The sequence below is a fragment of the Gordionus sp. m RMFG-2023 genome, chromosome 3 (assembly GCF_954871325.1).
Source record: "Gordionus sp. m RMFG-2023 chromosome 3, tfGorSpeb1-WG-v2, whole genome shotgun sequence".
In the NCBI taxonomy this organism is placed as follows: domain Eukaryota; kingdom Metazoa; phylum Nematomorpha; class Gordioida; order Chordodea; family Parachordodidae; genus Gordionus; species Gordionus sp. m RMFG-2023.
The window spans coordinates 53308571-53335817 of NC_088777.1; the positions used below are offsets into that span (position 1 = coordinate 53308571).

Consider the following 27247-nt stretch of genomic DNA (forward strand, 5'->3'; position numbering starts at 1 on the left):
ATTAAGTGGAATAAAATGGCGATATTATTTATTTAATATTATCAAGTTAAGTCTTAATTTTACTGACAAGGAAGAAGAAAGGAAGGAAGGAAGGAAGGAAGGAAGGAAGGAAGGAAGGAAGGAAGGAAGGAAGGAAGGAAGGAAGATTTTAGGACTCGCATTCTCCCCGATCACCCTATACTATATTTTCGATTTTTTTTAATACTATTTATGTTGTTTGTTCAAGGCGTGGGAGGGGAATTATATTATAAAAATGATTCATTACTCATAAGAAAAAATAATTATTTATTTAAAATAAGCCCCAAAAAATTCGCAATAAAGCTATTTAAATGTTAACATATTGGTTTAAATGGGTGCTAAGGCTAGTTTCAAACAAAAAAAAATAAGGCGCGAATTTAATTTTCAAAATTAGCGCCAATTTTTTGAAAATGACGGCGGTGCGTTAGAACCCAAAAGAGCCCGGATAACGATGCCACTTGTCAAAAGGTTTTATTTTATATACAGGGTAGCAGGTGTTTTATTTGGTGAAACATTAAAAACAAAACAAAGTTTCAAGTGTTTAAAGAAAGGAAAAAAATAGTTTAACTGAATTTTTTTTCTCAAACCTTATTTTAATTTTTTTTTTAAAAAAAAAAAATACTAGGATGAAATTTTTGAAAAATAAAATTTTTTTTTTAAAATAAATGTAAATGTCATTCTCTTCCTATTTTTTTCTCTATAGAATGGCGCCAATCGGAAGAACGAAATATAAAAATTAAAAAAAAACCCAATAAAGAAAATTTAGTTTACCAATCCTAAACCAATCGATGACGATATTTTCTTTGATTTATGGAAACATAAATTTCAAATATCTTTTTTTCTTTTTCAAATATTTGTCGAATATTTTGATTTGTATATTATAATATTATAATAATCTATCATTTACAAGTACAACGCAATAATAATAATTTACATTAGCGATCTGCATCGGACCCAATTTTTCAAACCCGGCCCGAAATTTTTTTTTCAAAAATATTTAGCCGACCCGGCCCGAACCCGAATATTTAAATTTTAAAAATTGTAATCTCGTTTAGTTTTGAGTTTGAGTGTTTTCCAAAATTGGCATCTTTTATTTTTATATAAATGAGAGGAAAAGATAAAAATATATTTAAAAATAATATTATATAAATTTGTATTACCCTTTAATTGATTGGTTGTCCCCGAAAAGCAAGTTTCCAAAAAAAAAATCATGCATATGATTATAAAAGTTTGTAAAATCGTACGGTAGGTACCGATTTGATATCGAAGTTACATTATTTAAGATTTGATCTCTACTGTTAGGCCCTGGTATAATAGACCTTATATTTGTTTTTCATGACCCCGAAAAAGAATTCAATAGGATTTAATTGAGGTGATGAATGGCGGAAGATATACGATTCCATTTTTATAGCTATCAATAAGATGAGACTTGTGTATTGCGGCATTATCCATAATGATAATTATCATTTGGAAGAATTGTTATTAGTTCTCTCAGATAACCAAGGTAAAAGCAACCCCATTATAGGGACCCTTCAATAATTCGATAGGTTTTATAAGGCCACCAATTCCTATTGTTATATATAAAATGCTATAATTCTTGCCTTCGGAAGGTGAAACTATCACAGTTGGTGTGACGTTGTAGGGGGCCCAAGCATACACAGATACAACATGTAGGTAATATGCCTGTTTCAACCAGAAATAACTTTTTCCCATAGGAATGTTTCACATTTTAAGGCTTATAAGCCTGGCGAATGCGAATTGCTCCTGGTGTATTTAGTCGACCGGGCTCTTTTCAAGCCCTTTTTTTTAGACCATCCTATTTTTTTTAAAATATTTTTGGAGGGTCCCCTCATTTTTTTGGGAAATCTGGAGACAAATTTTCTATGATATCCTTGATAGTAGACGTGTCGTTATCCATTTAAAAGATTTATAACCTTTATTTCGATTTCGGATGTATCTTTTTTTGTATCTGTATCACTTTTATTTGGATTTGATATTGCTTCAATGCCCCCCCCCCTATAAACTTCTGGAAAGGTTTATTGTCTTAGTTTGTTAACCGAGACTATTGACTTATCAATATGTTTGGTATTGTCCTTTATTTTCATTCTTTCCATTTCGGGCTGGGATAACAATTTGGTTATTATGTCAGTTTTCTCTTTATTCCAACAATTATATTTTCTATTTTGGGTTTTGAATGTGCCTGTGAGTTTGTAAGGTTTATTATAGTAGAATTGGCACTTATGGCAGATTGCGAAAATGATGTGGAAAAAGGAATGATTAGTTAAAAGGGAATTATTATTAAATAAAGAAGAATTTCTTAAACTATTATTGGGTATTTATTGGATAAAATATTTGTAAATAAATATTAAACATTTAAAATTTTAAAAAAAATTAATTTTTTTTGTGTAAGTTAAAAAGTTTTGTGATAAATTTTTATTTAATTAAATAAATATTTTTCCCAATTCATAAATGAGGTTTGTCTGTTTTTTAAGCACTTAAAACTTATTATACCACCCACTTAATAGTCTCTGTGTTTAATGTATCGACAAAATAAAACACCTGCAACCCTATATATATTAATTTTTATTAATTTCCAATCACTATGAAGTATCCAAGAATTCTTAATATTATTAGAGATGATATATCATTAAATTTCTTTTTTGTAAACTCAATAGGTATTCGAATCGTGTCTCATTATATCCGCTATAAATGCAGTTTAAAGCCACATTTAATTGTAGGTGCGTAAATACCGCCGCCATTTTTACTTAAGCCAAGTAAATTTAATCGCTAAAATAATGGCGGAGCTGTATATAATTCTAAACATGATTTATTTCGTAAATTACTCGTCGCTTAAAACGATATCATAGTATTTCTAGCCAAAAAAAAAATAAATGGGGGTCTTATTTTTGGAGGAATATCTTATGGAAATCCTCATATTCTTTCGTCCCTTATTATTTCAACCCTTTTAATAGCACTAATCCCTCACATTCACTTAGAGAGAGACCCATGGAATTACTTTTACACACTTATTTATATTTTTTTAGAGAATAAATTACTAATCAAACTGTGCCTTCCAAATCATCTAAATAATTATCAGTAGGCATCACAAGTCATAATGGCCACATCCATACTAAGCAAATGTCAAGCGTTTTGCTTCCTAAAAGAAATCGGGATGAAAGTCACAACACTTTCTTGGCAGTGTCGTAGTTAGCATCTTTCACTTAGGCGCGTTCCAAAGGAATACATATGGAATTATTGAGGAGAATCCTTTGATGTTGTTGATGCACCTGTTCAGCTTCCAGCCAATTTTGCTTGGTCGATAAAATTTACTACCCAATTTTTTTCTCAGGCCTGCTCTGAGCACGAATCCTGAGCACAGACCCTGGGTTCAGACCTTCAGACCCGCATACACAAAAGGGAGGAAGGTGAAGGCACGAAAATATGATTTAGTAAAATGATTGTTTTCTTGATACTTTTCTGTTTGATATCTTAGATTAAAAAAAATCCTGCTTTTAAAATTGACAAAAACCTCCTTAATCATTTTCTTAATTCAATAAAAATAATATATACCATTGAATTTCTTCTTCTATTTGTGAAAACGTGGATGAAAGGATCTTAAAAAAATTAACGGATAAGCAAGAAGACTACAGACACACATGTTAGAAAATTATATAATTTTTTTAAAGTGTGTATAGGATGGGCTTTTGGCCTTTTCTATTTTCATTTGTAATGTGTGTGCAAATTAGACTTTTACTAATCGGGCATTACTTATTGGCGCATCTAGATATTCAGTGCACAACCTTCCTTTTAGTATGATACCTTGCCGATAACGCATTTTTACTCACACTCACTATTAAACCTTACTAGTTGAAACGCTAAAATGAATTTAATACGCACTAAGGATCGATATGATATTCAGAGTTAATGCTTCTAGCTGCGCTTAAGACCTGATATTAATAGTTTTTTATTTTTTTTATTTGGGAGTCTTAATTCACTTCTTTAGCGGCTGAGCGAAATTGATTACTGAAGAAGAACGCAAACTAGAGATCCAGTTCTTCCATATTCTCCATTCCAAGAATGAAGACAATTTTGGGCAATCTTTTCTGTATTTTATCTAGTTCTTGTTAAAGGGCTCGAGTTGTAAACCGATTTTTAAAGAAGGGCTCTAAACTCAATATTTTATCCAGAATAATATTACTCAAGCCTGAAGATTGTGCTCATGGCATAGCATGGCACACAGGGTCTAGATATCAATTGGCGGAATTTATAGGCTTGGCCAATATTTTTTAGGCTAAAATATTGAAGTTAGCCGTTTTTAAAAAATCTGGCTCAAAACGTGCCGTTTAACAAGACTAATCTTATCAATAATTTTTTTCCCCTTGTACACTGTTCCTAGCAAAATGTATTTAAATTATTTATATAAACTAATCATTAAAACATAGATTAAAATTTGAGAAAAAATGTGTTTTCAGTCACCTTTTAAATCATATGGAGGTTGCTTCAAAGATTTTGTTGCTAATAATTACTTAACCACTGGTTACTACTGGTTAAAGCAATCATGGGCACCATATGAAGCCCGAAGCAAAAGAGTTTGCAGAATTGGACGTCAACAGAGATAATACAAATTCTATATATCTTAAAAATCAAAATAAACTCAGTAATATCTAAATTACAGATTTCCACAGGAGGAACTTGTTCGAAGGCCTGGCAAATGCATCCCTCGACAAATACTGTAGTTAGAAATCTTGAAATCTCTATTTCCCAACCTCATAAAATTTTCTATCTTAAAGCTTATCATTCCTTTCGGAGTTTGATTTGCAAATATAATAAAATTAATATTTGAAGCAAGATAATACAAATAAAAGAAAGAAAGAAAGAAAGAAAGAAAGAAAGAAAGAAAGAAAGAAAGAAAGAAAGAAAGAAAGAAAGAAAGAAAGAAAGAAAGAAAGAAAGAAAGAAAGAAAGAAAGAAAGAAAGAAAGAAAGAAAGAAAGAAAGAAATTTAAAAAACGATTTAGATACCTAATTTTATATATAGAAAGGAAAGCAAATATTTTATTTTATTATATGTAGGACTGAAATGAGAAATTTAGGCTAACCCAAGTAGGAGAAATAGATAAGCACTGGTTATCCTTATGTACCCCTACCAGAAGCCATAGCTCTCTGGTAGATACCCTTTTATTAGAACCTCGGGCTTAGTATATTCTTTAGATAATTTAAAAAAAATTTTTACTTATCCACTGCTCAATTTAGTCAAAAATATTTATCTTTAAAATATTTTATACGTAAGATTTTTAATAAACAATTTATTATATATAATTTATGAATGTTCTTAACAATTTCAAAAAAAAAAGAAGATTTTAAAAAATATTATAAAAAATTATAAAAAATTATAAATGTTTAAATAATAAATTTATTTGATTGGACGATTTTTACTTTCGATAATCACAATTAAAATCATATTTATTAATTGAAAATGTTTAAAATAATACATATATAATATTTCAATAATTTTCATTTTTCAAACAAATCTATCTGCAGTTTGACTTATTTAGCTTTCTGATAAAATGTCAAAGTAATACTAAAATTATTGGAATTAGTTAGCTACCTACTATTATCACTCATATTATCCTATTTTTTTGTCAAACTTTATTTAATTTTTTATATATATATCTCGCATCCATAATATGATAAATGCAAAAAAAAAGATATAATATTTGTCAATTTTCCTTAAATTGTAAATTGATTATTTATTTTATTTTTTGAACAAAATTACGGTATTTTTAAGTTATAATAATATCGCGTTTTAATATTATGAAAATTAAATTATTTTATTTTTTTTGGTGTGAAACCGTCAAATTAGTATTATAATCAGTTAAAACTTGTGTCTAAAAATTTTTGAAAACCGTTTATTTTTTCCTAAGAATTATTTTGTCAAATTTATGTGTCCTTTTTGTCAGGTTTTTTTGTAAAATTAATATAAAAATTAAACTAATTGTAACATAGGAAAGCCATCGTTATTAAACTGAAAAATAAAATGATAAAAGGGGCTCTCTGATTTTTATATACTGTAGTAGGCCTAATGTAGGGTTAAGTAAAAGTCCTTGCTTCCTTTTACTAAAGGCCCCCAGGTAAATTTGTCACTTTACCCCCATGCCATATAACCTAAGGAATAGTGGGGTTTTTGACTAAATGTCTCTAACAATTATTCTAGTTAGGCTACAATCCTATAAATTCCATATCATTCAAAAAGTACTCTTCCTTTCTTTCTTCTCTCTTCCCCCTTTCTTTCTTTCTTCTTTCTTTCTTTCTTTCTTCTTTCTTTCTTTCTCTTCTCTTTCTTTCTTTCTTTCTTTCTTTCTTTCTTTCTTTCTTTCTTTCTTTCTTCTCTTCCCCCCCCTCTGCAGAAACAAACACCGAATGAAAAAGTTGATGAAGAAGGAGTAATGAGTGTCTCTCAGTTCTGAATAAGCAAATTGTATAAATATGTATAGAAATTACATCTTTTGATCAAATTTGAAGCAATTCGTCCATGCCTTTCTACCCCATATGCCATATAACCCCGGTTTCCCCTATAGAGAAATTATTATTAAAAAAAAGAAAGCTTTTCAAATTTAAAAAAGAACCACAAGTTGTTATAGATGATTTAAGTTTCTTAAAATTTTACTTAAATCCTTGATCTATATGGAACATAACCAGGAATGTACTATTAAATTCTTATGATATGATGTTATTATATTGAAATACAGGAAATTATAATAGTTTTATCTCTATAATATATATAAATATATATTCATTCAACGCATATTATATTATAAGTTACAATACCGAACCTTGATAAAGTACACATCTTTAATGTTAAGTTTTGAAATAAAATGTAATCACATTTACGAAAAATTATAGCTGTTCCAACTTCTGAATTAGATCAAACTCAGACATCTGTCAGATTTGGAACAAAAATTTAGAAAACAAAAATATATTTCTTCTAAATGCTTGAATAAATTTTTTTTTTAATTTGCTTTCCGTAAGAACGTTACTTTTATCTCGATCCGATACTTTTCTTTAATCTTTTTTCCGGAAAGGAACAAAACTATTCCGATGGTAGGAATTAAGAATAAGATAAGAAAAAAAAATGGTCATTCTAGAGGAGTTGGACGAAAAAGAATTTCTCAGATTAGGTTTGGACCTAAAACACTTTACTACATTACACAAACATATTTTAATCATTAAAATGATCTTCATGATTGCCTTATTATGTCATAATTACAAAAAAAATCCGACATAATCATTTTGAGAAAACACAGCTGTGTGCCGATGATTTGCCGGCCGAAGCGATGTTTAACTAAAAGTGTACATCAATGAAAACAGCTGGGGAGGCCATTTTGGTTACCTATACCATTATCGAAAATTTTAAAACGAGAGGCCAATTTATTCCCTAACTCTAACGCAAACCTTTATTAAAGAGATGCCTGATCGTCGAGATAAATAAGGAAGCAAGTTATCAATTTAATAAGTAGTGTCTAACATGAGAATCATTACTATATTGGTTACCAAAATGTCGGCTCCAGCTGATTTGCATTCAACGACGCTTTCTGCATCGTCAGTCTAGGTATTATTGTCATTGGTCGGCGTAAAAGATATTTATTTTATTTTTTTGATTTAAGAAAAATGCTAATTATAATAAAATATATACATTTATTTATTGAACAATTTTTGTTAATTTTATTCAATGGTATAAAAATAATTTTATTGAAATTTGAGAGATATACGGAATAATCTCTTTGAATTCAATTGTTCAAAGCCAGTGAAAGAGAAATAATTTTTAAACTAGATGTGTGCTAGTTTGCTGTAACAGAAAAATAATCTCTTCTAAGGATCCATAGAATTCTCGTTCCAATTCATTCGTATTTAGAATCACTATTCCTATTTTGATATATCCGGCTAGTCCTTTATTTTCTTAATTGAATGTAATCACTTCTCTAAATACAGAAAATATTTTATAATAAATTCAGTCTATGATATATATTTTGATCGCAAAGTTTAATTTTCTTAAAAAAATGTCTAATAAAGAAAGTCAACACACCCACATAGTTTATGACGTGAGAAAGAGAATCAAAAAAATCTTAAAGTTAGTTTTATTATTATTTGTATTTTCCTTGAGGTAATATAAAATTGCGAACCCCGTGATCACGAGCATGTGCTAGAACAAAAAAAAAACTTTTTTTGGCGCAAGCGTGATTTAAATAATCGGTGCTGCACATTCTAGGTGATAAGTAAGCTGAACGGGAGCCAACGGCCAGCTGACTCACATCTCTCTACACAAAAATTTAAATCAATAATTTATTATACCTTACTTTTTTTATTTTTATAATATATATTATTAATTTTTTTGAAAATATATTTAATATAATATAAATATTTTATAATAAAAAACACGATAGCAAATAAAATGAATTTCGAAATGTTTTTTTTTAAAAAAAAAACGAAAAAAAGGCTAAAAAAACGAAAAAAACGGCATTAAAAAAACAAAATCAATGTTTTTTTATCTTCTCAAAATGGAAGATGAGGTAGCAGCAATGTTTGGTGGATGATAAGAAGAAATATAAACCTTTTCGTTATCTTTATATTAATAAATAATCCCTTTTTTTTTCATTCGCATTAATTATTAATTTTTTTGTATCTATTTATTAATTTATTTTATTTTATTTCTATTTTATATTCTCTCTTCTTTTTAGTTTTTCCCCCGCCGTAGATTATAAATAAATGTATTTATTGTATATATATATATATACAGATACAGATACACTATTACAAGTTTATAAATTTACTTCGTAACTGATTTTATGACTTTATGAACATAAAAAGTTATAGTGATAAAGATGAACTAGGAAAAAATGTAAAGGAAAGATGGTTGTTTAGGTGTTAGGTGTTATCGATTTATTATTGTTTAAAACACACACAAAATAAAATTTACATAAGGTCATCCTCAATGGATAGAAAATAACCGAAAAGGTATATATATATATATATATATATAAAATACAAACATTTTCCTTTTTTTTTGAAATTTATTTATATCAACCTACTATGTTTGTAAAAAAAGCTAACATTTTAAAGTTTTATTAAAATATATATATCAGAGACCCTGCAGGCCAGGCCCGTGTCCACGGGCAGTGCCGTATTTTATCGCTATCATTAGCTATAAAAAAAAATTAAAAATTAAATATAACATATTTTTAAAAAAAATCCGGACCGCGCCGGGTCGGGTTTGAAAATATTTTATAAAAAAAAATAAATATTCGGTCCGAGTCGGCATAAATATCCGGTCCGAGTCGGAATAAATATCCGGTCCGAGTCGGTATAAATATCCGGTCGGAGTGGGGCCATGTAAATGGCACCCCCCTGAAGGATCTCTGATATATATATGTATATATATATTATTATAATTATTATCTTATCGATATCGAATAGTCACACGAAATTTCTTTTCCACCGGAATCTTTTAAGTATACATAAATTTTACCGATATTTTGAGCACTAGGAAATTTTGGTTTAATTTAAACATTATATATATATATATAATTATATATATAATTATATATATTTTTAAAACTTTTATTAAAGGAGTTTATTGAATTAAATTTTTTTTTTTGGGGGGGGGGTGTTTAAATCGTAATTCCGATGAATGCCGTAATTTATAAATTTCGACGCGGATGCGGAACTAAATTTTCGCGTAGACGATAATCGTTAAAGTCGATGAGCGACGTGGATCTCAAAGGAACGCCTTTCTTATAACAACTTCTCCGAAAGCTGTGTCTAAAACTTCCCCCCTTTTTTCTACGCTGAGCGAATTTCTCGCGGCTTTTATCGTGGTCATCGAGAAAGGTACAGTATTCGTCGTGGTAAGGAGGCTGTATCGCGTCTTGGGGGCCATATTTATCAGCTGACACCCCACAACACAATTTTTCTACCCACTTTGGTCCTAACCGACAAATCATGGCGATTAGCTGTTTGTACCCATCTTTAAAATTGTCGGAAAGGAGGGAATACAAGATGGGATTGAGGCAGGAATTCATGTAAGCGAGACATTGAGTGACGGCTTGAATCATGAGTATCGTTTTATTGTGGTAACCTATCACGTGAATGACGAAGAATATGATGTGAATGGGAAACCAACAAGCGACAAAAGCTAGAACTATGATTATCACCATTTTGGTCACTTTTCTCCAGCTGATCGCTCTCTTTCTTCTCAATTTTTTGGTACTAACGTCGGGGGTCAATTTGCAATTCTTGCACCCTGGATACATTAAGGGTATCGTGGGAAGGATATGGCTGGGCGTATTCGCGAATTGACAAAACAAACTTCCGTGTTCGATGATATGGTCGATGGTACAATTATTGACACGCGTGGCATTAATTTTGTAAGTACCGCGATCGATAAAATTTGTCGCGGAATTTTTGTTCCATAAAACTTTCAACAGGCGTAGATATAAAAGGGAAATTATCAGCAGCGGTAGAGCCAATCCAAATACGAAAAAGGTTAGAAATAACACCTTTTCCTTCCACGGATCGAGCATCAAGCATATGGTTATATCTTCAAACTGAAGTATCTTAGATGATGCCGTATTTTTGAGTCGGTTACCGGAATATCTACCATCCATATTCGTAGAAAACTGCCGCTCCATATTCATGCTAGCACTAATAGGGGTAACCCTTTTATCGGATAAGGTTTGAACAGAATTCAAATAATCGTAATCGTATTCAATCGGTAAATAACCTTTATCGTCTAAACGAGTCGATCTATTCGAAAAAAACCGTTTGTCTCTACCCCTGACGAGATGATGTTCATGCGTGTGGAGATTTAAAAGCAAATCGAGGATGTTATCGACATAGTTATCCATGCCATCAGGGCCGCCGTATTTGAAGAACCTTTCAGTTATGGCTTGGTAGGACACCAAAACCTGGATATTACCGCATAGGATGAGGATCCAACACACCACTATGGCTATCAGAACATTTTTTTTGTTCCTGTACCTGACGGAGAGGGTGAAAGGATGCACGATGGCCAAGTACCTATCCATCGACATGAGAACCAAGGTGTATATGCTGGCGTACGCGGTGGCGTAGATCAGGTACTGCACTATTTTGCACGCCGGGCTTCCGAAGGGCCAATTCCCCAAATAGTAAGTGACAGCCGTCGCCGGCACGCATATCCCCAAAAACAGGATGTCCGTCAACGCCAAATTCAGGATGAGAATATTCGTGGGCGAATTTTTGGTGCCCGCGTTTTTGGGAAGATGGAAGTACAATTTCTTCTTCTCCCTTTTAAAATTTAATTCCTTCAAGTACACGACCGCCACAACCATCAGGTTCCCTATCAGGCCTACCAATATGATGATCCCGAAAATGATAGGCACCACGTAAGTCATAAATATTTCGAAGTGCGACATTGCTATAACCCCTTTTAACAGCGGATTGTAAAAATTGAGTAACTGATAGTGTTAATTTTTTTTTTACCTTATCGTTATGAATAGTATCCACAAATTTTTTTTTAAAATAATATATGAAAGGAAGAAGTAAAAAATAAATAAAATTAATTAAAACTTTTATCATTATCTATTTTTTAATATAATACAATATATAATATAGATAAAATAATATTTATTTTTTTTAAACAATATTGATTTTAACTTTTATTCAGATAAAAATAACATTATTTTTTAATAGGAATCATAGCATTTTCTTTCACAAATTTTGAAGATTTGTTCATTCTTATCTTTAATCCTACGTTGATCTTTATTAATAGTGTGTATATATAAAGCGATTAGATTTATTAAAATAATTTTATTAATTTAAAATATTATTTTTATAAATTTTTTTTTAAAAAAAATAAAAACAAATATTAATACCACATCATCCCAGATTAGAATCTTTGGATGGGGATTAACACGGAATTCTCAAGAATCCCTTAAAAAAAATATAGCAAATTGAATTTAAAAAAATTTTTTACCAAAAAATTCTTCTTTTATTGATTTATTTATATATATTTTTTAAACGTTTTTTTTATATATTAATCAATCATTTGAAACTAAATTATAGGTTGGTTTATATATTATATATATATATTAAACTTAAAAGTACAATTTATCATTGTCCAAAATTGAGAGTCCGGAAAAATATTTAGGTAAGCCTGAAAATTTTTTCTCATAGAAGGAACAAAGGTTCTAAGACATATATCATGGAAATCTCCAGACTTAAGGCAATATTTTTCTAGCTAAAATATTGAGTTAGCCCGTTGGAAAAAAATCGTCTCAAAAATAGTCCGTTTAACAACACTAAAAATTACTATCATTTGATAAAAAATTTGTATATTTTTAGGATGTATAATTCAACGTTTTTTAAGGTATCACTTTTCAAACTGGTTTAATCTCTTTTAATTTTTTCGGATTTTCTTTCTTTCTTTTTTACTTTCTTACTTTCTTTCTTTCTTTCTTTCATTCTTTCTTTCTTTCTTTCTTTCTTTCTTCAAATTATTAAAATCAAATCACATGTGTGTCGAATAACTTACCCACAATTTCGGATATTTTTCCATTGCGATTTTGAGAATATTTGAAGAAGTGTTTTTTGGTAAAAAAAGACGGAAATAATTTCCGAGATAACACATGATTTTGAGATAATACGGAATGATTTCCGAATCACGTGAACAATTTCTAAGAATTAGATCCACCCAATGAAAAAACTAAAATGTGTCGCAATAACTTTTTTTTTAAAAAAAAAATTATTTGCTTCGATGCCAATTTTCAAAGAAAGAAAGAAAGAAAGAAAGAAAGAAAGAAAGAAAGAAAGAAAGAAAGAAAGAAAGAATATTTTGAATCTCAATTTTTCCAATGGTATCAAAAGTTATTTGCTATTTGCCAAACATATATAAAAGAAATATCTATATAATAATATTAGTGTTGTTAAATTAACTCAATCCAGAAATGCCCTAACCCTTGAGATTTTGGATATTATATGTAGAGACCTTTGTTCCATCCTATGACCAAAATCTTCAGGATTGCGTAATATTTTTCTGGATAAAGTATTGAGTTAGAGCCGTTTAAACAACACTAAATAATAATATACCGCTTTGTAAAATATTGGTTTTTTATTACATTATTTACTTTTTGATAATCTATTTCTATATCAATATAATTATTAGTCAAATTATTTCCGTAAAAATTGGTAAGCATTATGACATTTATCATTTTATAGCTGGACAAGTGCTATTTTTAAAATATATAATAAATTATAGATGAATTTTGTTTTGGCGGAAAGCCCTGTCCTTCAGTTTCACTCATACTCATTTGATTTTAAAACGTTTTCAAAAGGGTTTATTTATATATATATATATTTATAGAAATAAATTAATAATAATGATTTTTTTTTACCTATTAATTTTTAATTTATGCTTAATCTAAATTTAACAACCAAAATTTTATTAATAATTAATCTAATAAATTAATTATTATATTTATATTATATATATACATATACACAGTATATATTATATATACTATTAATAACAAATAAAATATTTTTTGGCAATTTGACGAATATAAATAAATTATTTAAAGGGAATAAATTTTTTTTTTTTTGCTAAAATTGTGCCATTTACAGAGTGGGAATAGAATATAAAATACTTTGAGTTATCATGTTATGTTGGTGCGCCGAGTAGAGTTCGTAAAAATTTCCAGGGATCATAGGGGTCACAACAATTTTAGGGATTCAGGTCTGCTTCAGATTTATGGAAAATCCCATGATGGATCCTTTGTTTTCTGATAAGTTTTTATTTTCCAGTTTTTATAAATTTTCTCCTCCTACCTATATATTTTTCTTACTTTAAATATATATATATTATTGTGTGCGTCTCAGGAGTGTTGTGATATTCAAATGAATTCCCTTTATACAAAAAATGTCTTATGCCAATTAGAAGAATTATTACGACATTATTCGGGAATGTTGGTTAATTTCATATTATAGACTATGTAACTGACGATATTTCTAAGTTGTTAATCTTAAGAAAATTTTATATAGATATTGTTTATATAATTTTCACTTCTTTATTTTTGTAAAAAAAAATTTTTGGTTATTTTTATTTTTTTATTTTTTAACTTTAATTTTTTTTATAATGTTATTTAATATATTTTTACTTTTTTATTATTTTTTATTTATTGGAGATGAATAAAGGAAAACTTAAATTATTGTTATTAAGATTTTTGTTTCAATCTTCATACTCAACCCTTCATTATTCAATTTATCATCTTTTTTATTTTTATTCAAACTATGCATTCATTTTACACCCAGTTTTTAATTGTGATTGAGTTGATGATTGGATGTTCTAATTTTATTTTTGTCTGTAGTATATTTTTTTTTACATACATTTATTTTATAATTAAAATTTGAATAATTATTTAAAGTTCTATAATAAAGTTTTTAATTTAAATTTAAATAATGTGAATCAGACGATAGTTAATGATGCAATTTATAATTTTTGGTGTAATTGTTAAACAGACGATTGTTTTTATGCAATTTATAATTTTTGTAATCAGACGATTATTATTATTGCAATCTATAATTTTGTATAAATAGACATTTTTTTTTGTAATATGATAATATTTTCAGTTTTTTAAAAAAAAAATTATTTTTATTTTTCGGAAAAGAAAGAAAGAAAGAAAGAAAAGAAAGAAAGCAAATAAATAAATTTTGTAAATTAAAATTAAAAATTTTTACGAGGAAATCCAAAATAACACAAATTTATGTCAGATTATAAAGAAAATAAAGAAAATTAAAGATCGAAAAAAATCCCATTAAGTAAAGTGCATCATTATTCAATTAAAACGAAGTAATGTAATATATAAATAACAGTGAAATATATATTTATGATAAGTTTAATAATAATGATATGGCTGGTCTCTTGTTATTGAAGCGTATGTTTTTCTTTTTTTTACAAAAAATAAAGAAAGAAAGAAAGAAAGTAAGAAAAATAATAAATAGATTTTACTGATTAAATTTATTATTATTAATTATAACGTTTTCTTGTTTACAAAAATTTACAATTTAAAAAATACAAATTCAGATAAAATAATTGAAGAGTGACAAAGAAATAAAAAAAAAATCTCGTTCTTAAAATTCTTCCGAAATTAGTAGCGGCTTAAAATGTTGACGGGATCGTAGGCGTAGCCTAAGCGGCGAGAGAAACGGATCCAGCGGCTCCGCCTCCCCGTAAAGTTTTTGCGCAAATGAAAAAAGAAAAATTAATATACTCATTTCCCTCCGCCATCTTCCCTATCGCATAAAAAAATGATTATAAAAAAACGAACTATAAAATGGATACCAACTATTATGAATATTGATTACACCCCACGAGGTACTTCCCTCACCCCCTAAGATTTTAATGACGTAATTCCCTTCACCCACCACATCCCTTCCATGTGCATTGGCTGCGCCCATATTTTGGGATTAATTAGGGAATAAATGTTTATAAGAAATAGTTTAGGTGAAAGTTAATTTTAATTAAATAATATAATTAGCCGACTCTCACCTAGAATACAAATTATTGGCATTAACACAATCATCAACAAATAACGTTTTCGCGCAATTATAATAGTTATAATTATAATTAAGATAAAGAGAATTGAAAGTTAAAAAAAAATTCCCAAAAGAATTTCCATGTTCGATAATTAAAAACGGCGACATTTTTGCCAGTGAGATTTTAATTAAGAATATTATTCAATTAATCTTTGTTTTTTGCGAACTCTATTTTTTTTTAGTGTGGCTTCTTCCTTTTGGTTAATTGAAATATTTAGTTTGTATATATATATATATATATATATATATATATATATAAATATATATATAATAAAATATATTTATATTATTTATATGTAATTATAAATTTCGAATTTATAAAAAGCAAATAAATAATCAAATAATTCCGATAATTGACTTTTTTTTTGTAAAGTTAAAATATAAGTTTTAACTTTTTAGCCAGGAAAATATTCCCTGAGTGTCGAGATTTTGCCAACAGATGTTCGATCCTGTGTGCCATCAATGAGAAAAATCTTCAGGAGGCTTGCATATGATTTTTCTGGATAAAAAGGGGACAAGACGTGAGTCGGATCTAGAGAATAATCGGGAGAATTAATTATACTGGGATATATCTTCCTTATTTTTGGTACTGAGCTAAAATACTGTTTAAGTGATTATATTTTTTCTTAATCGTCTAATTACAATGTTGTAAAACGAAAATGTGACAATATTTTACCTTTACTCGACTGGGGAGATTTAGATCTTCTTCAGAGGATATACTACGACATAAATTTTAGGAAGCTCCTGTTACACGTCTGTGATAAATATTCCTCAAAACAGAGAGAAGAAATGAGCTCCTTACCTCCAACAAGATTAAAACTCCTAATTAATCTCTGTACCCCTTGAATGAAATACTGCATCTATCTTAGGGGGGAAATGAATTTGTTGTTAGCACAACGATAAATAATTCTAATTTCTTTCGGTGTATAAAATGAAAGCATACCACTTCATTTCGTTATTCAAAGATAAATTTGAAGGAGGATATTAGAGATTAGAGATCGAACTCATATTAGACCTAACCCGTCAAAAAAAATTTGCGCGGTTGTAAAAAAAACATTTTAGCGTTTGTGGCCCAACGTACCCCGGAGAAAAATCGTATATTTGAATCTCCAAACTTGATTTATATGTTACACGAATCTATTTGATATGTAAATATAGATTTTGAATTTTTTTTTTAAACCCTCAGTTTAACAATATAAAGTTACGCACTACCTTATTCTACGTTCACTAAAATGAAGTTTAAACGTAGCTTAAACTATTTTTTGTTCATAAAATGTCTCGAATTTAAGAGACGCGTAGTGATAGCGGCAATGTGCCCGGCAATGTTGATTCAATTTTTGAGCGTGTTTATTTAAATTTAACAAATCCGACGTTACCGGAAGTGTTTACCGTCATGTTTAAAATACCTACCCCTTATGATTTTCGTACAATTTATGCCATGAACATTTGGACTCAATAAAATTTATATTCGTTTCACCGTATGATTTGTTTAAATATAAATTATAAAATGACTCAAAAGTTAACTTCAAAAATTATCTACGAATCGAAGGAAAATGAATTTTTAACGTGCCCGCTAAATGCATTTCCGGTAAAATTTATGATTTTTTTCCCGCTCAAAATTATGATTTAAAAGTTGAAAAATAAAAAATAACACATTTGGCGATTAACGTACATTCAATAACGGATTAAATTTTCATCAATAACCTTTTTATAAAACAAAATTAGTGTTGTTAAATTAGCTAACTTTGACCATCTTTATAGTGTCTTAGTCAATCTTTTAGACTAAAAAATTAAGCTTCTAAGTCGAGCCCTCAACTTGAAGATCGATTAGAGTACTTCTGGATAAAAAAATATGGCTGCGCTTGTTTTATAGTCGAATAAAGGTAGGTTAGTTGTTTAACAACGACTAAACAAAATACACAGCTAAAATAAATAAAAATAATTGAATTATTCTTTTATATATAGAATTATTAGTAAATTGTAAAAATGAAGATAAGAAATTTAAAAAAAAAAAAATTCCCTCTAAAAAACGCCATCTAGCGGATATTAGTTTATACGTTTTTAATAAACATTTTTTTTGACAAATTTAGTTATGGAAATATATTTTCGATATTTAAATTTTGAAATTAATTAGATGCAACACTTTCGTATAATATATCCTTTTCATTAAAACTGGAATAAGACACATACCTTTAATCTTCTCGTCAACATTTTAAATTGCATTTCAAATCAATACTTAATACATACTAATAATTAAATTTTATTTAATAAAAAATTTACCCTTCCAAAAGATGAGCTTGGAAAAATATTCTTGGGAAACACCAATTTAAAAAAAAAATTTTTTAATAATTCTTTAAGAATATTTTCTTTCATCTTGAAATTTTGAAATAAAAAGAAATTTTTTTTCTAATTTTGTATATAATGGACTGATGGATAGAGATATGAACGGTTTTGGTAAAACACCACATACCAGTAGTACATGAGCAAATGGAATTTTTTATCATTTCTACAATTTTAGGAAATAATATTTCCTTAAGCACCTCAGTAACTTTGGATAAGTTGCGGCTAACTGTTGTAGCACAAGGGACGATCTTATTAATAACATCCAATTTACCATATGTTGCCCCTAAGTCGGCAAATCTTTGTAAAATATTTATAAATCCAGGTCCTTGAACTGCTTGAAATGGCCTAAAAAAAAGATAAAAGAATAATTTATTAAATTAAAATACATAATGTCTCTAGCGCAATATTCTACAAAATTCGCTATTAGACCAGATTTTATCGTTTTGTTTAATTGAGAATTGTCTTTTTCAAAATATCCAGTTATTTTTTTATTATCTATCAAATCTTCAAAATTTGCAGATGAACAATGATGCCGAAGGAAGATTTGCTATTATATTTAAAGATGGACTCGCAATCATTGCAGCAAATCCCATCTAGCTTTTTGTCATTTTCATCAAAAATAATTTTAAATTGTTTCCACATTGACAATTTAAGTTTATTATTATTATCTTCATTGTTTTTATGCTAGAAAGCATATCTGGATTAAATAATAATTTAATTAATAATGTTTTGAAAAGAATTGGGAAGCCCTTTCTCAAATCATGAATCTGATCTGGTAGAAGAACTATTAGCATTTCTTTCAAAATTTAAAGAAACTGTCGAATTTCTTTCAGTACTAAAAGGGCCTACTTTAAACTTGGCGTTACTTTTTAGAAGTGAAATTGAAACACATTTAATAGTAAATGATAGTGATAGTTCTGAAATTATTTCACTTAAGGAAAATATGCTAAAAAAACTTGCGTTACGATTTCCGGTTTGCAATCTGCAAGTAATATTATATAAGTATATTCTTTTATTTTTTATTTAAAAATATCTAGGTATTGGCTTCTCTTTTAGATACAAGATTTTAAAAATTGACAATTGTGTCAAAGTATTTAATAGAGCAAAATTGCTCTGCTTCAGAATTTATAATAAAACATCTTAAACTTATAGAAAATGATGATAATCAGGTAATAAATATAGCTAATGAGGATGAAGATGAATTATTAAATTCAAGTTATTTGACAAAATTGGCAAATAAACATTCAACAAATATAAATTATGATTCAAAGTTAGATGACTTAGAACAAGAATGCCACAATTTTTTTGGAAAACGACATTCACAAGATATGGACGTTCTAAATTTTTGGAGAGAAAAAAAGAGTGAACTTTCCAATCTTTCCAAGCTCGCCAAAAAAATTTTTGCATTCCGGCGACTAGCACACCTAGTGAAAGAGTTTTCTCTGCCTCTGGATTGACGTTAAATTCAAGGAGATATCATCATTATGTCCAAAAAAATTTTAAATAAAATAATTTTTATACATGATAATTAAATTTAGGAAATCGATTTTGGATACAATAAGTTTTATATTAAATGAACATTAAAAAAATATGCCGAGATATCTGTAGAAATAGCGTATATTTATTTGTTTTAAATTAATAAGCAATTAAAAAAGTTTATCTCGGCGGCTAAAATCGGCGAGCCGCTGGCCATTTATTAGAATTTTTAAAAATGGCGCCGACCGCTGATATTTCGTCGGCGCACAGTTCTAAGTTTATATGAACATTTATAAATATATAATAACTATATATAGGCATATCCCTTTTTTTTTTAATTAAAATTAGCAGTTGGCCAGTCAAGAATGACGGGTTAACTAAAAAAAAAACTTTAATTTATAAAAATAATGCGTTAAAATAATTTTATTCAAAATTTTTATTATTGAAAAAAATTATCCTAGTAAAATAATAAAGATGAATTTTAATAAAAAAAACCTATTAAATATCATTCAAGTGTCTAAATGGGAATTGAGCGGCTCATTAAATTCCATCATCTTGTTAACCTATTCCTTACAGGATGTTCTAAATAAAGTAAATTAATCGACATACTTTCTGCATTCACATATTTTACGATTCCCTTGGATTGGTTTCAAATCCAAAAGACGGACAATGCCCTAAACGCATATAGCCATTTCTTATGATAGTCTGCACAGATCGCGACATTTTCATTATTCGACTCGCAGATCATGTGATTTCTTACTGCGTCATGGCCATTTTTTTAAAAAATATGGCCCGCTATTATTCTTATTCTTTTTTAATTCAAGCGCGTAATTATTTTATAACTATGGCTACCTCCTTCGAACCCAACGTAACATTTTTATTATTCGACGCGCAGATCACGTGATTTCTTACTGCATATGATTTTGGCCATTTTTAAAAAAAATTAAATATGGCCATATATTCGCCCTTTTTCTTATTCTTTTCTAATTCAATCGCGCAATGATTTTATTACAATGGCTACCTCATTCGAACACATTGTCGCTCCCGTATCATCAGACACAGGCAATGTTATTCAATCATCCAACATGCCTTTAAATCAGCACAAATTCCGTCCATATTTGAACCCCAGGATCTTTTCAGATTTGATAGTAAACGACCAGACGGCATCACTCAAATTCCGTGGAGGAGAGGCCAATTATTGGTATGGGACTTTTATTGTATTGATCCCCTTGTCCCATCTAACCAGGCACTCAACATCATTGACCAGAAGGAATGAAATACACAGAAATTACTAATGACCATTGTTTCATTTCAATTATTTCAAACTTGCCACCTTGGGCAAATTTGCCTTAGCTTTTTTCAAAAATTTAGTATCTCAAATCAGCAAACACTCGGAAGAACCTCGAGAGGAGTTTTTTCTTCGACAAAGGGTCGCCATAGCAATCCTTAAAGCCAATTACATCAATGGCAGTCTAATAGCCAAAGAGCTATCCTAAATCCTTTTTTTTCCTCGCATTATACCATCCCCGTTCTTCATTGATATTTTTAAAAATTTTTAATTCATATTCCTTTTGTCGCATTTTAATATAGACCCTATTTATACGTTCATATATTCATTATTTGTTATCATATTTTATCATATACATTTGATTTGTAATTTAAATATATGTGATTTGAATTTGAAAATTCATATATATTTTTTAAAGTTTTTTTATATATTTAATATAATATTACAATATGTATTAAAATAAAAAATATATATATAATTTAAAAAAAAAGATTATTAAGGTATTGTAGACCTAAAGGGGCAATTCGATTCAAGCCCGCTACGGGTCTTATTCCACCTAATTCCCATTTTGGAATTTAGGATGATGGACTTTTCTTTCTCCTGACTTTTTTCTCAATATTTTTTTTTTAATATATTTATAATGGCCAAATTTATTTGTGTATATGAATTATAATAAATGTAAATGACTCGAGTGAAAATTTCAAATTAATTCAGAGACATGGTGATTCTTTTTCAGTATAGTTTTTCCTTTTCAATACCAATTAATTAATCAATTGACACTAAGTTTAAAAAAAAATTATATCACCGATTAAATGCACCGCGAATTACTCATTATCATTTAATTTTAGCATTATTTATTTATAAAACATTGTCCAAAAGTTATGCCAAAATAATATTTTTTTATTTTTATATAACTATTTATTAAATGAATGTTAAAATTATAATTAACATACTATATCTATATTTCTATATAAAAATATATAATTAAAAGATTTTTTTTAAAAAATAAGATTTTTTTCTCTAAAAAAATATATAAATATAAAGGGCCATCTAGCGGATATTAATTTATTCATTTTTATTAAACATTTTTTTTGCAATTTTGAGTTATAATGAAATATATTTTCGATATTTAATTAATAATAAAAAAATAATAAATTAAAAATAATTAAATGTAACACTTTCATATAATAAATAAAAAAAATTAGGCCTTCATAGGTGATAAAAGTAATATAAACATTTTTTAAATTTATATAATAACTAAATTACGGCATTTTCCATATTTTTTTTTAAACTAGCAGATAGCCAGTCAAGAATGACGGGTGAATCATAAAAACTTTTTAATTTATTTTCTAAGTAAAATAATTAAATTTTTTACGCAAATGTCAATCAATTCCTTAGAAATCTTGAATTCATTAGTAGCGCAGGCACGATTTAACAGCTGACATTTTTTTCTTTATTAAAATCATTATTTCTTAGATCATTATTTATGATTAATAAATATAAAATTAATTTGTAAAAAATGATCAGCTGATAAATCACGTTCGCAGTAGCGCCACCATAAATTCAAGGTAAAGATCGAAAAGATTGAAGATTTTTTTTTTTGAGAATTGCTCAATCAAGCACGATTTTTGATCAAATTTAAAATTCCAGACTTTCTTTATAAATAAGTCTGTCGCCATAGTTTTTGCATAAATATTTTAAAAAATCAATCTTTGATGATTAATCGTAAAGGTTAAATCTTCAATTTAGTCGATGATAGAAGATTTTTGATCAAAATTCGTTAAATTTTGTTCTGACTAAAAAATTAATGTTTCAAAAAATTAATATATGTGCAATTTTGTTTTCAACTTTAAAACATTATTCTGGGCGCGTTTTTTAAAATATCTATTCTACAGAAAATATATTCCAGCATGCTTAGAATTCCTATCTTATAAATTGTAAAAATATATTACAGTTAATTTTTGACTCATTTAAATAAAATGTTGTCCATAAATCATATTCTAAATCTAACGAGGGAACGAGGTTATTACGGTATCTCGTCCTATAAATCCCGCCAATGGAATACGCTGAAAATAATAGAGCTCTTAATGTGCGCGAAATTGCAGATTACATTTGCCTCAAAACTAATATGGGGGAAAATCATGGATGTGCTCACATTTTAACTTTGGGATCAAAGATTCCAACCGAACCTATTATAATGAATCGGTTATTATTCACCAAATCAAACCTAATCTTTTGTTGAGCATAAATAAAAATATTATTTTGACTTGTAAAGCTCATTCCAGCCAAAAATAAGAATCTGAAGACCCCAAAAATTTTAGCTTTCAACTTCCCAAATGGGTTAACTTGACTTGAGGCTATATATATAACTTAAGTAATTTATTACATTTTTGTATTTCAAATCTTTTTTTGAATCTTTATTTATAAATATGTACACATGATTGGCAAGATTTTATTTAAGAAAAAAATTATTCGAATGCAATTAATGTTGTGTATATTTTATAATTATAAAATGGAAATAATAGGTAATAAAAAGTATAATACATTTTCGATAAAATATCACGTGATTTGTGGAAGGCTTATATATTTATTATTTACAAGTAAATTACTATGGGGGGCGGATTATTACACCAGCGATGAAAAAAACAAAACGTTTATTTCGCGAAATTATCATATTTTTCGCGGAATTCTATATTTATTTCTTTCGTTATTCTTTACTCACAAATTATTACACAAAGTAAGTATTTTTCAATATACTATATAATAAAATATATTTTTTTTAAAAAAAATTAAATGATTTTTAACGAATATGGCATTTAAAAGGAGATTGCTTTAAAAAATAAAATAAATTAATACTTGAAAAGTAATTATATTATATTTTTTTTAAAAAAATAAATGGAATTATAAGTAAAAAATATAAATTGTTATTTCGCTTATATTAAATATATATTCTTTTTTAAAAAAAAGTAAGATAATAGGTAATATAAAATATATGTTATTCAAATAATATTTTTGAGCATTTGTTAGGAGGGAAAATATTGTATATTTTTTTTTCTTTATTATTTATAAAAATATTAATTTTTGAAAATCTTTGAAAATAAAAAAAAAATGATAAAAATATTAATTTATTAGAAAAAAATTATATATATATTCAATTTTATATAAAATTTATGCCAAAATTCTTTCGGAGCTTTTTTGAAACTAAGGAATGTTTGGGATATGAGAGATTTCTACGAAAGCCAAAATTCTTTCGGCGCTTATTTGAAACTAAGGAATGTTTGGGATATGAGAGATTTCTACGAAAGCCAAAATTCTTTCAGCGCTTATTTGAAACTAAGGAATGTTTGGGATATGAGAGATTTATACGAAAGATTCACTGAGATTCGGTGGAATGTAAAGTGTATAATGACGGTCCCTGGGTTTGTCGACGTTCGGATTTTGAGACGAATATTGATAGCCGGGGTTGGTGGCGGTGGCGACGTCCTGATCTATCGCCTCGGCATAGTCACCGCTCATACTTCTAGACATGCATATATTAAAATAAATTATTCTAAAAAAAGGCTCTCTTTTAAACACTAAAAAAAAGGACATCGTAGAACCTTTTCTCAGCCTCGAAATTCCTTCAATATAATTATATTAGCAATATACAAAATGGAAACTACCTGTAATACTGCGGATCAGTCTGAGCAGAGTAAGGATCATAGTAATCGTGGCCATCCACGATTCGCTCGCCGTCTAGGTAGTGATAGTGCGAGGGAGGAGAGGTAGCGTTACCCTCGAGACTAGTGAGCAACGAGCCGCTAACCGAGTTTAACGGACCACGTTGATCTAAGCGATAATTCGCGACATGTTGAGGATTGGCGAAGGCCTCGAATATTCCAGGCAAGAAAACCTTTAAAAACATTTTTTTTTTATTTAAAAAAAATACAATATTTTCTTTAATGTAAGATTTGCAACCTGATTTTTAAATAGTTAAACTTTTTAAAAGGGGGTATATATCATTAAATTATTTTTTCTGGCATCCCCTGGTTATTGTAATAACTTACACAGGTGGTATACTAATTTTATTTTTGTATGCATGCGGTTTGTCTCCAACCCCAATAACCAAGGTAAATAATAGATAAAGAAGTTCCTATATAGTTATTAAAGACTATTAAAATACCTATGATTGATAGTATCTCTATAAAAAAGGGAGTATATCATTAAATTATATTTTCTGGCATCCCCTGGTTATTGTAATAACTTACACAGGTGGTATACTAATTTTATTTTTGTATGCATGCGTTTTGTCTCCAACCCCAATAACCAAGGTAAATAATAGATAAAGAAGTTCCTATATAGTTATTAAAGACTATTAAAATACCTATGATTGATAGTATCTCTATAAAAAAGGGAGTATATCATTAAATTATTTTTCTGGCATCCCCTTCCTTTGCGATAAATGAAACGCGAATATTTTTTTAAAAACCTGGTCAACCCTGTAATGCTTGTCGGGATGTTTCGCGTATTCGATCAAAGTTTTATTTATTTCTTTGAACGTCGGTCTTATTTCTTTGTATTGTAACCAACCTATAAATTTAACGACACATGTTTAAAAAAAAATAATTTTAAGTCATTACGAAAAAAAGAAGTTTATCTCTTTTTTTTGGGCATAAAAGTTGGCGAAGAATCAAGTAATATAAAGCATAAATAAGGAAATCAAATCACCATGCACTAATGAAAAGATAAATTTGAATCTCGATATATATATAATTTTTTTCGGTAGTAATCTTATATTTTAATATGAGACATCGAATCATGAGTTGGTAAAGATTGACGCCACAGAATATGGGTTGAGGTAATCGATAACCGCCAGCGATTTCTTCGTTGTAGGCCTCCACGTTTTCCATGCCCAGGTAAGGAACTTGACCGAAGGATAAGATTTCCCAAATTGTCACCCCTATTTTTTTTTATAATTAAATTATTATTTTTAAGGTATCGTCACTACCACCACCCGAATCACTCATATATATTGCCTATTTTTTTTTTAAAAAAATGAAAATTGTAATGACCGACTTTGTGAAAACCTAGGATTCTAACAACCAATCCGCGGAGGTATAAGAAAATTAGACTAACCTAATCTACGAGCAAACATGTACAAAAATGGGTTGTGAACAACCAGCGGTTATGCTTGGTTAAAAAAAACAAGAGTTTGGGTTAAGACAATTTTCGGGTTCGTCAAATATTTTCCGGAAATTACTCGGTTTATTCTAGATTTTTTTTTGTGGCTAATGAATAAATTTTTAAATGTGCAAAAGTCATCTTTCAGCGCAAACAATAAATTTGCTTAATAGGATTTGTGATAAGGTTCTACCATGGTTGGCCGGTCACGTGACCGGAGGTATTTGACCTGAAAAAACGATATAAATACACGTGATCACAAAGCTGCTTATTTATTGGGTGCCCAATATCAAGAGGGGCATCTTATTAGTAGTGAGTTTATAAATGATGTGCGTGATATACATATACATAATACAAGAATTCGGCATTTTACGAAGGTTGCAATCAGGCGATGCCATAAATTTCAGAAGTAAAGGCGGCACCTTTAATTGCAGATTTTGTGAAAAAGCGGTAAATTCCATAAGAAGCAATCAGATTCCAAGCTCAAGTTAGTGGAATCGACTTTGCTCACCATTCCCATTAATAGAAGTGGCATTCTTCTAACGATTCCTATTTCTACATCTTCTTCAAGAAGGAAATTGGTTAATTTGGTTTAATATTCTCACTAAAACAATCGACTGAGGACCTCGACAAAATATTAAAGAAAATTATAATGTCGAATAAGAATCAGAACAATTCCCTGCCACAGAGAGCGAAGCATTACTTATCGAATGACAAGTTAATTTTCTTAAAAAAAAATTAAAAGGTTAATATTGTCTTTAAAAAAACATATATTTGAATTTGACCTGTCAAAAATTGGTCAATTGAAAGAATGGTTGATCGGTCAATACATTAACTCTGGGGTGCACATATAATTAGAGCGTTACAACTTGAAGAACGCCCCAAGTGCAAAATATTGATATTTCTTATTAAATTCGAATATAGTAAGTAAGGGTCCCAATAAGATTTCGGTTTTAGAAAATTTTCCAAATACCAGGGCTGGGATCGAAACGCGTTTTATATTATTACGCGTATACGTAGTGAGTGTCAATTAGATATCGACATTAGTCCATAAAATAAATATATTTTTATACTTGAAGCAAAGGGGAGATTGTTATTATTTAACTCTTTGTTTTCAATTTGTATAAAATAAAAAGAAAACCAAAATTTATTATTTTTAATTAATTGACCTTTTTCAGAGTTTTGAAAACTATTTTTTTATTTACTTATAATTTTCGATTTATAAAATTTTTTGGGGCTTTATAAACATTATTTATCATTCATATATATTTTAAGGGCGATGAAATTGATTAATGGGAATTTCGATATCGAAACCAACGAAATATATTGGAAAGTC

General features: G+C 28.5%; 2 protein-coding genes across 2 annotated transcripts in view; both read right to left on the bottom strand.

Annotated features, from left to right (window-relative positions):
• Window positions 1-9689: 9689 nt before the first annotated feature.
• On the bottom strand, window positions 9690-20630 carry LOC135927106 (uncharacterized). Its single transcript, XM_065463044.1, has 4 exons — window positions 20549-20630; window positions 18374-18449; window positions 18194-18332; window positions 9690-11509 (listed from the first exon to the last, which is right to left on the bottom strand). The coding sequence occupies exons 1-4, from the start codon at window positions 20628-20630 to the stop codon at window positions 9713-9715; spliced, it is 2094 nt and encodes a 697-aa protein (XP_065319116.1). The 3' UTR covers window positions 9690-9712.
• A 3124-nt stretch (window positions 20631-23754) lies between these two features.
• LOC135927421 (uncharacterized) overlaps window positions 23755-27247 on the bottom strand; it is a 39557-nt gene continuing 36064 nt past the window's right edge. The window contains exons 21-24 of the mRNA XM_065463399.1: window positions 25541-25690; window positions 25220-25320; window positions 24414-24643; window positions 23755-24271 (exon numbers count right to left, since the gene is read on the bottom strand). Coding sequence (XP_065319471.1) covers window positions 24112-24271; window positions 24414-24643; window positions 25220-25320; window positions 25541-25690 — 641 coding nt within the window. The 3' untranslated portion in view covers window positions 23755-24111. The remainder of the gene's footprint in view (window positions 24272-24413; window positions 24644-25219; window positions 25321-25540; window positions 25691-27247) is intronic.